The 13818-nt window shown below is 36.7% G+C and overlaps 1 protein-coding gene across 4 annotated transcripts; it reads right to left on the reverse strand.

Moving 5' to 3' along the window:
* Positions 1-5205: 5205 nt before the first annotated feature.
* Positions 5206-13468, reverse strand: LOC307120903 (uncharacterized protein). Of its 4 annotated transcripts, none has more exons than XR_013815892.1 (6): positions 13014-13446; positions 10688-11008; positions 8483-8788; positions 8272-8386; positions 8079-8149; positions 5207-6229 (listed from the first exon to the last, which is right to left on the reverse strand). XR_013815892.1 is itself a non-coding variant. In XM_079808147.1 (6 exons), exons 1-6 carry the CDS (start codon positions 13060-13062, stop codon positions 6179-6181), a joined length of 909 nt encoding a protein of 302 aa, XP_079664273.1. In that variant the 5' UTR covers positions 13063-13446; the 3' UTR covers positions 5207-6178. The 4 variants fall into 4 exon arrangements, 3 of the variants coding, with proteins under 3 accessions (XP_079664274.1, XP_079664273.1, XP_079664275.1); XM_079808147.1 differs by having other exon boundaries at positions 8276-8386; XM_079808148.1 differs by lacking the exon at positions 8079-8149 and having other exon boundaries at positions 5206-6229; positions 8276-8386; positions 13014-13468.
* Positions 13469-13818: the final 350 nt, after the last annotated feature.

The raw sequence follows: 13818 nt of genomic DNA on the forward strand, positions 1-13818 counted from the left end.
TGCCATCCTCGTCGCCAAAATTTTGTATTTTTCATTAATAGTGATAATAGAAACACAGCAGTAACACACGTGCAGTAGTTTAACGCTCCATCACTTCTTTATTCTCTCTTATCCTCCTCCACACTTCAGGTTACTACTGACCCCTAGTGGCAGAGCCTATTTACTCAGCATAACATTTTAAGCAGACACAACACTCATTACTGTCAAACATATCAATGTCCAGCTTATAGAGTTCAGCGATACGAGTCTCCTGAGCTCCAAACACCCACATGATCTGATCATCTCTCTGTACTTCAGTAACATCAGAGTTTAGAGAGACAGAATCTCCCTCAGTCACACACACTGACTTCACTTCATCACCACACACTCCTAAAGAGAAAAACAATCAAGATCCCTTTAATAAAATACTGTTCAATATCAAATATAAGCTATTTATATTTTTTATTTTATATTATTTTTTTTTATATTAAGTGCTTCACACAATGGAAACAAGCCTTTAAAAATAAACAAATAAAATAGAAACATGACAATGAACAATGATTATTATTATCTCAAAGGATGATTATGACGTACCATTCCATAGCAATAAACACAGACAGACGAAAGATGCCAGCTGATCATTTTCATCTATCTCTCTCTCTCTCTCTCTCTCTCTCTCTCTCTCTCTCTCTCTCTCTCTCTCTCTCTCGACACAAGCGTTTATAGTGATCAGATATATGGACTTCCTCTTCACTAGAACAAAACTCACTTAAGGAAGTTCGTACGAAAGTACTAGTGAAATTCACCAGTTTATAATTCACAATTTTACCAAGAGTACTTGCTTTAACATTAAATTAACATGCGTTTTCACATTATCTGTCAAATGAAACTGCAGATCTGTGCATGGTTATGATCACCTCAAACTATCCTATTGCTGACTTGAATAATTTATAATGTTTATGTGATGTTTATAAGGAGGAAATCTTGAGATCCAGGGTTTGTCTGGGAAGACACACACTCTTATCCTCATGACACATCTTTAAACACATTTATACGAAGCATGCACACATACAGTAAAAGTTGCCTAATATTATATTGTATTGTATATTACGATATGTAGTGTGAAAAGCGCAATACAAATAAATGTGAATTGAAGGTATTATTTGTTGTGCATTGAATACTCTATCATTGTTAAAGAACCCTTAGGGTCAGGCACAGCAGACTCTGAGTGACCGCTGCATGAATACAGTAGTGCTGTTCAAAACCCCAGACCACTGAGAAACTGAAACTGTCTTGTTCTTATCTGTTAACATTTAGAGGGTTTTTCCTTTTGACACTTTGGGTTCTGGTAGACCACCATTTCCTTCACAGCTAAGACACAACATCTGTGTTAACTTTCTCATGAACGAACAAATTCAATCTGCAAAAACAAGTGCCGATCAATGCCAACAAACGCAGGCGCGTAAAACACTGAACCGACAAACCAGATGAAGATTGTGTTGTCTTTAAAGTGATAGTTCACCCAAAAAAGAAAATTCTGTCATTAATTAATTAACCCCATAGACTGCAACGTAATTACCATTTTAAATGCATAGAAAGGTAGTGAAGACATTGTTAAAATAGTCCATGTGACTACAGTGGTTTAACCTTAACGTTACACTCTAAAAAACGTTTGGTTAAAAACAACCAAAGTTGGGTTGAAAATGGACAAACCCAGCAATTGTGTTGTTATAAGCAAACATTTAACCCAACCGCTGGGTTAAAACAACCCAATTGCTGGGTTTGTTTTTAACCCAGCGTTTTTTAGAGTGTATAAAGCAACAACAATACTTTTGTAGGATGAATAAGAATTTGGAACGACATGAGGGTGAGTAATTAATGACAGGATTTTCATTTTTGTTTGAGTTAACCCTTTAAGCCTTCCATTCAGGTTTAACCGAAAAGCCATATAAAGCAACATGAAACAAAATTATAGATCATTTACAATACTGCTTATTACTTTTCTTTCAATCATTTACATATTTATATGTGGAAAAGCAATTGCTCCTGCTGTGAGAACCATATTAATAGTTTAACACCTGAGGCAACTTGAAACCAATGTAACCGGTCCTCGACCCGCTCCGAGCGGGATTCGAACCGGGGTCTCCAGCATGGGAGGCAGACGCTAAAGACCATAGCCTAGCATCAGTCGCTAGCGCACCTCTTGAGGCTATGGGAGTGAGGTTTACACGCACAGCTCTTACTGGCTTGCGTCTGGTACACCTCCAACAACATTGTCAAAACGATCCCCGTTCACACGGATCCCCGGAAATAATGTCGCAAGTAATGTGAAGTAATGTGTTTGTCCAACCTTTTCCTGGTGAAAGTGCACTGGAACGGCAGTCAAACCCGTGACTTCCCACCCCTGAACTCGTACTAGATCGATGTACTCCCATTTATGCACTGGGTTAAATGCTGGGTTAAAAATAACCCAAGTTGGGTTGAAAATGGACTAATCCAGCAATTAGGTTGTTTTAACCCAGCGGTTGGGTTAAATGTTTGCTTAAAACAACCCAATCGCTGGGTTAGTCCATTTTCGACCCACCCTGGGTTCTTTTTAACGCAGCATTTTTTAGCGTGTGAGCTCTGACGTCACATATCCCGCGAAACAACAATGACAGCCCCTACGGATGCGCTGTACAAATAACGTTAAATAAAAGGTATAACAGCTTCTCTTTCCATATGCGCTGTTTTTTCCCCTCCATTTCCCTCAAATAAGCAAGTATTATTTCTATAAGCTCTATATGCTTTGTTTACATCTAGTTACCACAGTTCCTTGAGCTCAGGCAGTTTGGCGTGACTTTGCCTGAACGCTACAAAGTCGTGAGTCGTGGTTTGAAGTCGTGACTTACGGGCTCAGAAACCTGCCTGGAACTCAGCGTAACTGAAACTCTTCATTATGCTGCCAGGCCAATAGTTGGAGACGTCACTTTGTAAAGAAACACGTAGCACGCATGCGCAGGACATCACCGTTTTTACTCATTCATTTTTTTGCTTGTATTTTACATGAAGATGACAACAGTATCGTTTTCAAAAACTGAAAAATAAACTGAAAATGAATGGCCAGAATACATACAAATGTTCGTTTTGAATGAAAACAGTGTCGTGTAAATATCCCCTGAGTTCACAGCTGTTTACAAACCTAACGGATCAGAAAATGCAGTCGTTCAACTGGAACTTTTATGTTCTAGGATAAAACCTTGTCTCGGTTCATTCACTTAAACACGAATGACGTTCTGTGCCATATTCATTTCAGCAGGAATTCTGTCATCAACGCAAGCATAACTGGGAACTTGTCCATAGTAAATGTCAAAACAATCTATTTTCAGGCTAATCTTTTACCTGTACTAGTATGCTAGTTCCCACAACAGAGGTCTGGTGAGCGAGTTTCACAAGCGCTTTTGTGCAGCATCTCTTCACCCACACACACACCTTATACACACTAACACTCAAGTGCACTCTTCTGAGCCCAATGATAGGTTCACCAAAATACCACGCGCTGCATTCAACAAACAACAACCAAACACTCAAGGCCCTACACTGACCTAAATAGTTCTGACTTCTGACCACAGGTATCATTCTGACTCTGAGCTGCTAGTAAAGGCACACAGCAGCTCGTGGTCATGGTCTTCTGCACATCAGACGAGGCAACGTTTTCCCAATCTTCTCTTGTCTAATGTTGGTGAGGCGGTGTGAAGTGTAGCCTCAGTTTCCTGTTTACATTTACATTTATGCATTTGGCGGACGCTTTTATCCAAAGCGACTTACAGTGCCCTTATTACAGGGACAATCCCCCTGGCGCAAAATGGAGTAAAGTGATGCCTTATGATGCCTTTAATTATCGTAAATACGACTTTCCTAGTTAAAAATTGGACATGAACATCCTCTGATGTGTTGTTTGACACTGGGATAATTCTGATACCCAACTATCTGAGTTTGGCGAGACATTTAAACATGGCGGAGTGGAGGACGATTGGATGGCTATTAGTTTTTTCTACAACTGCTACATCGCCTTGTCTTTTTAAAGTAGTGCATATTTACATATATGAATAATCATTTGAAGCGTATTGTATGTTTTATAGACATAGATTCCAGAAGTGTCAACTAGATATTGTGGTGAGTTTTTAGGCCTATATGGTTGAAAATGAATGGGACACTATCATTTTCCCCAAAAATACTTGATGTTTTATTAACAAAATTCGACTTATATATCTCTTTCCGACAACAAAGCACTTGAATGCGACGAGCTCGTAATCACGACTTCAGAAGTGGGAAGTAGGACATTTCTGATAGCACAAGATGGCAGCATTCTCCCATTCATAGTCAAATTAGTGCACCATCTTAATATATAGGCCTATACAATCTTTTTCTGTGTCCCAATTTGCGGACTTATACACTATTCCATTATATTTTGTAGTAACAGTGCAAGTGTGTTCAAACTGAAAATTCCCAAAAACAAAAAGTGCCCTTCAAATACCTGCAGTTCACCATAAAAAAGTTAATTTGTGTTGTTCACCCAATAATGAAAATCCTGTCATCATTTACTGACACTCGAGTCGTTCCAAACCTGTATGAGTTTCTTTCTTCTGCTGAACACACAGGAAGAGATTCGGAAGAATGTGTGTAACCAAGCAGATCTCGATAGCCATTATTGGGAATAAAATACTATGGTGGTTAATGGATGCCGAGATCTACATCTTGAGTTTTGATCTAGTTCTGAGATCTTCAGCAGAACAAAGAAACTCATACAGGTTTGGAACAACTTGATCGTGACTAAATGATAACAGAATTTTCATTTGTGGGTGAACTGTCCCTTTAACTGTGGAGGGGGAGGGACTACCAGACAATGACCATATCAGTTCATACACTAGATAGCTGGATTGTTCTTTTGCCCATACTTTGAAAATCTACTAGAAATAGAAAACCATCCTGGGACTTTGGCATACTCTTTCAACATACAATGCTTTAGTACACACTTCTTATTCTAATCTCACATACTATTTAGGATGGATAGTATGTGCACTTCAGTTCTCGAGCTCTGCTACTCCCTCTGGTGTGAACTCACCGTATTATACAATCAACAGAGTTTACACATTAATCAAATAATTACTGTATATTAGTCCATGATCACGATTTAGATCAGGATAATCTTTCCCTGTTTGGGCAGTAAAAAGTCAGTTGTGATTTTGTGTTAAAAAAGTTTTTATTGACACATCACAGATTAAACAACAATATTAACACATGAAGTGTTCAGTGCAGCTTTAGATAACACTAAATGATGAAGAAATAATAGAGGGTTTGTTAAGGGTGACATGTAATATTGTACCTGTGATTCAAATGAAAATAATACTATGTGAAGGTCAGTCAAGAACACGATGATTACACTAAACCCTGAGATTAAGATGAGCACAGATCATTAGCATTGATCTCAATGGCAGTGTCTCCGCTGGAACACATTCAGAAGAGCAGAAAGCAGACGTGTCCTGCAGTGCTGATTGGCTGATGGCAGGGTGTGTAGATACAGTCAAACTGTCACACAAATCCTGTGGAGCACAACCTTTTCAGCTGCTGCTCTTAATATAACCACATAATACACTCAAGACAAATCTGGTCCAAAAGTCTAGCAATAAAAAATACAAACGTATATAAAAATATACACAAAATGATTTACAAAATGTTTGCATAGGTCATTTTTAAAAGAGCTGAAAGCAGAAAAATACCTACATTTGTGTTAAGGTTAATGTGTACAATCTAAAAAAGGTGCTATATGTAGAGCACCAAAAGCCCTTTTAGTGCCGTATAGCACCATTTATTTCGAGTGCTACAGCAACTGACATGATCTCTGTAATATCCAGCGTGTGTTCAGCTCACAGTTAAAGGGTGGAAAGATTCCAGTCATGAGCTGAGCTTGTATGAACATGTCTCGTCTAACAGGAACACATCTAACCGCTGAACAAGAGCCGGATGGAAGGTCTTTATAGGAGAAAAATGAGTGACAGACTGTGATTATTCACAATCAGAGTCAAGTATTCCAGAGATGTCTTAATGAATCAACAATATTAATGCATTTCATAATTCTATGACATGGAATATTATTGCAAGCTTTGACATGGCAGTGTTGTGTCAGTCTCAGGAAATGCTGATGTATCCCCTGAATATGTCATGTGACATTAACCCCCGAGTATATGATGTGGTCTTCTCCATTAGCATTCTGAAAGAAAACACAACACCAATAACAGCAATTAAAACATGTCAAACTAAAACACTGTGTGTGTAATATATATATACATAATACATCGATTAATCACATCCAAAATAAAAGTTTGTATTGACATGATATGTGTGTGTGTGTACGGTGTATAATTATTATTTATATATAAATCCACACACAAGCATGTACATATTTAATACTTTAAAATATATATATAAATAATATAAGTTATATAAATATATATACAGTATATACACTACAAGTACCATTTTTAAATGTTTTTTAAGAAGCCTCTTCTGCTCACCAAGGCTGCATTTGTTATTAAAAATACAAAAAAGCTTGTGAAATATTATTAAAATGTAAAATCAGCTGTTCTCTGTGTGAATATAGAGTAAAGAGTAATTTATTCCTGTGATGAAAGCTGAATTTATCATCATTACTCCAGTCTTCAGTGTCACATGATCCTTCACTAATCATTCTCATATGAGGATTTATGATCAACACACATTTATGATTATTATCAGTGTTGAGAACTATGGTGTAAATTATTTTTTAGGATTCTTTGATGAATAGAAAGTTCATAAGAACAGTATTTATCTCAAATAGAAAGCTTTTGTAACATTATACTACCATTCACAAGTTTTGGGTCGGTAAGAATTTCTTTTTTGGGGGGGTTCATTTGAAATTTCTATTCATTAAATAATCCTGATCATGTGACTCTAAAGACTGGAGTAATGATGGTAAGTTCAGCTTTGAATAACAGATTTAAATTGCATTTTAAAATATATTCAAATAGAATAAAGTTATTTTAAATGGTAATAATATTTCACAATAATACTGTTTTTGCTGTATTTTGATCCAATAAAGGCAGCCTTGGTGAGCAGAAGAGACTTATTTAAAAACATTAAACTTTTGACTGGTAGTGTACATGCAAATATTTCTTAAATATATACACGAATGAGTGTGTATTTATATATACATAATAATTATACACAGTACACACACACATATATATCAATTATGTTAACGAACTTAGATTAATCGATTTGACAGCACTAACACACACACACATATGTAAACTTATATGCATATATATATATGTTTTACTATAAACAGTATGAATGTAAAGGACGAGCACAGAAGACATGACAGCGGGAAAACATGATGACGTTTGGTCAGATTGTTTAAAGACTTCCTAAAGTTACTAATAACTTCTACTAAAGGAGGTGCCTTCAAACATCAGTTCTCACATTTGAATGACTTCTTTGGGAGTTTTGGGGTTTTTAACAACACTTTCACTTGTGTTTGTTCATTGTTAATGTTAGCTGGTGGTCCCAGCGCTGATGTTCTTGCATTAGATTGAGCAGCTGAATCATCAGGGTTTGTGATTTGATGACTTCCACAATGCATCACTGTCTGAGTCTGTGCTACGAATGACTGGGGCTTTTCAGACACTTCATCAGAGTAAGCTGGAAACCGAGAACAACCACCCTTTATAAACCATACTGGGCCTAAGAAATCAGAGCACATGTCTGGATGCTGAATTTCCCGTTTCTAAAGTGGGGAGTCTGGGGACGCTTGCTACCGTGTAAACGTGAAGCCTAAGCATGAACAGAGCAAGCAAAAACTGACATTAAGCAAAATAAATAGATCTTTAAAAGAAGATCTAATCTCAGGCCACATCAAGCACAGACAGTATGAGCGCTAACGCTAGCACAGGCTTCCTCACGCGTGTGAGCACAGACAGTATGAGCGCTAACGCTAGCACAGGCTTCCTCACGCGTGTGAGCACAGACAGCGTGTGTGTGTTTCAGCGCCTGTGGTTTCTGCTGACAGACATTATACATACCGTACTGTGAACAACACCGCGTGCACGAAATGTTGTTTCGGCATAAAGTACTTCTTCCTCACAAGTCTGGACTGCTTTAATAATAATAATCAAACAATATTATTTCTGTAATGTGTGTTTAAAAACATCGCAGCACTTCTAACACTTGATATTGTCTCAGAAAGTCTAATATCATGAATGAATAAAGTAACACTTGCCGTCTCGTGTGCAGTTCCTGTGGCAGTATCTCATCCACACAGCTCCAGATATGAGCAGGATCAGTAAACCAGCTGATATCAGCGCAATGACATGTGACGGCTGAAGGACTTCTGAAGAGAAGAGAGGACATTTATACATGTCTTTCAGGGAGATAAACTAGCATTGAATTTACATCCAACAAGATCTACTAAAGGACTGTGGCGCACCTGCACATGTGTGACAGAGACGGCTGATGTCCAGATGTGTGGTGTGGTTTGTGATGGGATTGTTGAGCACACAGCTGTAGGTGTTGTTATCCTGATATTCCACCTCCAGAGGTAGAGAGAGACTGATGCTGAGATCAGACACACTGATGCTGGACAATAAACTGTTTCCTTTGTACCAGGAGAGAGTCACATGACTCACATTCACAGCTGAACACACCACTGCACATCTGGACTCTGAGGATGAGGAGGAGGAGGATGAAGAACACTGTGAAGAGTTACGGGTGATGATAGGAACGGAAAGAGGAGCTGGAAATTAATGGAAATATAAATGTTACTTAATGTATATTTTAAAATTTAAGCAGTGGTGTTTACATTAAAGGAGCGGTCGAGTCGATTTCATTCTGTTCTCTCTTCAAGCTAAAGCACTGCATTGAATTCATTTGCTTAGTAAAAATTTTAATGAAAATTTGTCCTTAATATTTTTTAATACATAGTACCAGTTTTAAAAAAGAACAATATGGCACTGGAGGCATTGCTGTATTGCAAATATAGTTGGGCATTGTGCCGTCATTTAACCTTTTATAATATTCACAATACAATATCTCATGCCTTACATCAGGGGTCTTCAACGGTTTCAGGGCAAAGACCCCTCAGGTGATAGAGACATGGAGCACAACACGTGTCAAACAGAGCTACACATTAAGCATATAGCCTGCGATATTAATAGAAACTAACATTATTATGAATATGAATAAGTTACATTATGTTAAGACTGTAGATCAGAACTAGCACACGCATCACTGTCTGTATACACTCTAAAAAAAAGGCTCGTAATCATAGGGGAACCTTTTTTAGTGCTATATAGCACCAATTTTGGTGCTTCAGTGGTTCTTCAGTGGTTCTTCAGAGGTGCTATATAGCACCTTAGTCAAAGAACCGGTGAAGAACCTCTGAAGAACCGCTGAAGAACCGGTGAAGAACCTTTGAAGAACCGCTAAAGAACCACTGAAGCACCAAAATTGGTGCTATATAGCACTAAAAAAGGTTCCCCTATGATTACGAGCCAAGAACCATTTTTGGTGCCATATAGAACCTTTTTTTTTTTTTGAGTGTATTACCTGCCGTTGTTAAAAAATAAACAACACGCTGCGATAAAATTCATTCGTTGTTTGCAGTTGTTGTAAATTATTTTAATTGATTTGCAGAGTTATACATTTATTTTACTAATCAGATGGACAATTGAACATTTACCTGAACTTTAGCTTCAAGTTTACTAAAACAACATCTTAATTTTACTGTGATATGGACGATTAATAATCAAATCACTATATATATATATTGATACGAATGTTTGTTTGTTTTTAATCTATGATTCTGCATTTACATTGCGTATCTATTTTGTCCTGTGCTTCTTTTCACTGTCAACTGTAATTTCGAGAGGGAATCACACATTTATATGTAGACGTCACTTCCAAAACATTGCGGCGTGTGATTGGCCGTCGTTCCTCTTAGAGCATGAAAAACAACACTTTTATTCAATGGTTATAGCGATATAACTGGAAAGAGCACTCACTTTACGATCATCAAGCTGTCACTCGTCTCGGTTCACGATCTCACAGCGTTCATCAGAATCAGTGAAGCGGTCTACACTGAATAATGAATCTGACTGACCGTGTCTTTGTTAAAGAGAGAATTCACGAGAGCGAGCAGAACTCAGCACTGAGTGGATTCGAACTCAAACACCTCTGATTGGCCACTGCTTTCAAGAGATCAACACGCGTGTCTATGATTGGCTACATTTCTCACCGCTGCTAAACCCGCTGTGAAGATGTTTCAGTTTCTCCAGAGCTCAAAGGCAAACTCATCAATAATATTACACTATTACAGAATCAACGGAGGGTGCTCTGCTTTCCTTTCCTGCTGCTTGTATTTGAATTTGACTTTGTGATGTTTTCTCCACATGTTATAGGTAATTTATTTATCAAAAAATGATTTGGGATCAAACATTAATTGGTGGACCACCGGTTGAAGACTCATGCCTTACAGTACTTAGATCCATATCACTATTTGAAAATAACAATAATTCATATATAATACAGACAGATAATACAGATGCATTTGAATTTAATTCCACCAATTACAAAACATAAACAGTATTTTTTTTTCCATCACCCTTATTTCTTGACATTAAACATTATTACTCACCATAAACTTCAACAGAAAAGCTTCTGAATGTGACCCCTCCTGTGGCGATCTGTAGTTTATAGAGTCCAGTGTGTTCAGATGTGATGTTTGTGATGGTCAGAGATCCAGTCTGACTGTCCATCTGGAGTCTGCCTCTGAATCTCTCATTATTATCAGAAATAGAGCTGGTGAGTTTATATATTTCTGCAATACGAGTGTCTGAATTGTTAACTTTAAACGTCCACATTATCTGATCATCTCTCTGTACTTGAACATCAGAGTTTAGCGTGACAGAATCTCCCTCAGTCACACACACTGACTTCACTCCATCTCCACACACTCCTGAAACACAGAGAAGCATTTTTTTATTTGCCCATTTTTGCAATGTTAGAGGAAATGACATGGCAAAACAGTTTCAACTCAAACACCATAATTAAACGTGTTGATGTTTTTACTCTATCACTCTTATATGCTACTCTTCATGAACTGAACTGTAGTCGGTTGTTTACTCTGTCAGACAGGATATGTTCCAGATGTTCAGATCATATTCAGACATGTCCAAATGTGTCTTTTGTGTTTTCTTCAGCCGGCTGCTTTTAGCTGATTCAAAGCATTTACATTTACCAGACGCTTTTATCCAAAGCGACTTACATTGTATTTAAGGTAACATTTTACATTTTGTCAATTCTTGCTTTCCCTGGGAATCGAACCCATGACCTTGGCGTTGCTAGCGCCATGCTCTACTGTTTGAGCTACAGGAAAGCACATTTATCACCCTTACTAATATTGAAAATGCTGAAAACTGTCTAAAAAGATAATAATGGCTACTTTTGGAGTTAAACCGCATTTAATAAAAGAGCCATTCCTGTTATCCAGTAACATTTAGGCTTCATAATAAAAAATCTTTTTTTAAAGTTGCATGTTTTCATATTTTTAGCATTCTACCAAAATAGTGACATGTTTAACTATTCGGAATACATATCGGTCAAGCTCAGGGACTCAGAAAATAATAATTATGGGTAGGGCTGACCAATTATTCAAATTTGTAATCGGAATTAGAATTACAGATGTCGCAATTACAAAAAAAAAAAGTCAACTTATATTATTCTGTGTACTTAATGTGTTTTTTTTTCTTTCTACAGGTTATTTTAAGTTTTTTCCCCATTGTTTTTATTTTTAGTACATTATAATATCATGCATATTTTAACTTTTTTTAATTAAAGAAACCAAACCAATGAATATTTGACTTTTGAAGCTATAAATGAAATGCTATAGAATAATCGTAATTAATAATCACAATTAAAATTTCAAGGGAATAATCGACAATTTTTGTCATAATCGTGTGCACTAATTATGAGCAGATTCTTTGTTCAGACACGGGCCGTGAAGGTGTTCCACCCTGTCCGGGACATACACAGTTATCACATAATGTTAATAATGTAAATGTTAAACAATAACTAAAGTTTCTTTTGAATATTATACGTCCCTTATGCCATCATGGTATTTTTTTATTCTTGAAACAATAACAAAACAATTATTGATGAATAGAATGTCTTGCTTATTAAGAACAGGTACATTTTGTGCCCATTTTTGCCAACAGGATGTAAATAATAAAATAAAAAAATTCACAAACATATACTGTATATGCTGTTAATGCTCCTCACCTTCCAAAATAAGACATAAGTATGCAAAACATTTAACGATGCAGTCAAATTTTTAAACAGTGGATGAGCTTTCCGTCATAGTCCTGCATGGTTTGGCCATCAGTAATGTGTGGAACTGCACCTATATAATATTGTTATATAAATGTATATATTCATGTAGAATTTGCAATATACACTAACTACAATTTATATTGTATTAGAATTTCTATTAGAATCAAATTTTAAGCTCCAGCAGGAAAAATAAATGATGTAATTTCCCGAAAATTGTGGTCTTTGTTGGAAGTGGAGAAACACGAACAGGGTGGAACAAAGATGACTTCAGGGACACAAACAGACCTATATTTTCATATGATTTATATGTATGATTAGAGGCAGTTTAGCATATTCTATAACATAATCTAAAAATATTTTGAGATTTTTATCATGTCATGGTTTATAGTTCTTGTGGAAGTTGATTTGCACTGAGGATAGGATGAATGCATTTCAATAAAAAGGTGTGTAGTAATAGTATAGTGTTTTGATGTCTATTATATCTGGTTAAGTGATAAAGAAGACCTATATATAATTTAAGCCATTTCTTATAGGAAATGTGTGACTCATTTTATAGACAATATGAGTAAGTAAATCATAGAGACAGAAAAGTTACTGGACGACAGGAACGACCCAAAATGAAAAACACTTACCACGTGAAAACCAAATCCACAGGCATAAGGGAAAAAAAATATGAATCATATTCACAATTCTACATATCCGATCCAGACTCGTGATTTATGATGAAATACAAAAACACACTAAGACGAGTTCGTTTCTCTTTCCTCAAACGAGCATTTATCTGCGGATTAGAGGCTCGTTTCGCCGTTAATGTGCACGAGCTTCACTGTAGGGCCTATTAGACTTCAGCCATCCATTTCAAAAACGCACGTTTTAATAATAAAAACAATAATAAAGAAAGGCTACATAACCCAAAACGCTACTTCTTGATTTCAGTTTCCAAACTTCCAGATTTTGAGTGGAAATACCGCCCCTCCCCCTAAAGTTCAGTCGAGGCGTCTTGACTCTTTACAGTGCATTAGGAAAGCTCTCACACAAACAGGATGAAGATGTGCGTTACAGTGCAGATTTATGCATGATTATGCTTGCTCTACTTGTGGTTTGTAACTCTGATATTCGAGTCCTTCCTGTCAATCATCTCAGAGCAGCTCTATATGATCAATGTGTGTTTTCCCTCACGAGTTCCTACATCTCTAACGTATATGACAATTATAACTTATTACAGTTTTTGCTTTGCAAATAAATCACAGTCTGTTGTTTTACAAGAAAATGTTCGTATTAATGGTGAACAGTTCAGTCAAATCAATGCACAAAAGTTACATAAACTAATATTGAACAGTTGATGCCATTTCACTTCTATAGCCACGAGTTCACACTGTTTAGTAGTTTTACGACACTTTGGGTTCTGGTAGCCCACTTCCTGAGCAGAAATATTCT

This window comes from Gobio gobio (genome assembly GCF_949357685.1).
Source record: "Gobio gobio genome assembly, chromosome: 24".
In the NCBI taxonomy this organism is placed as follows: Eukaryota; Metazoa; Chordata; class Actinopteri; order Cypriniformes; family Gobionidae; genus Gobio; species Gobio gobio.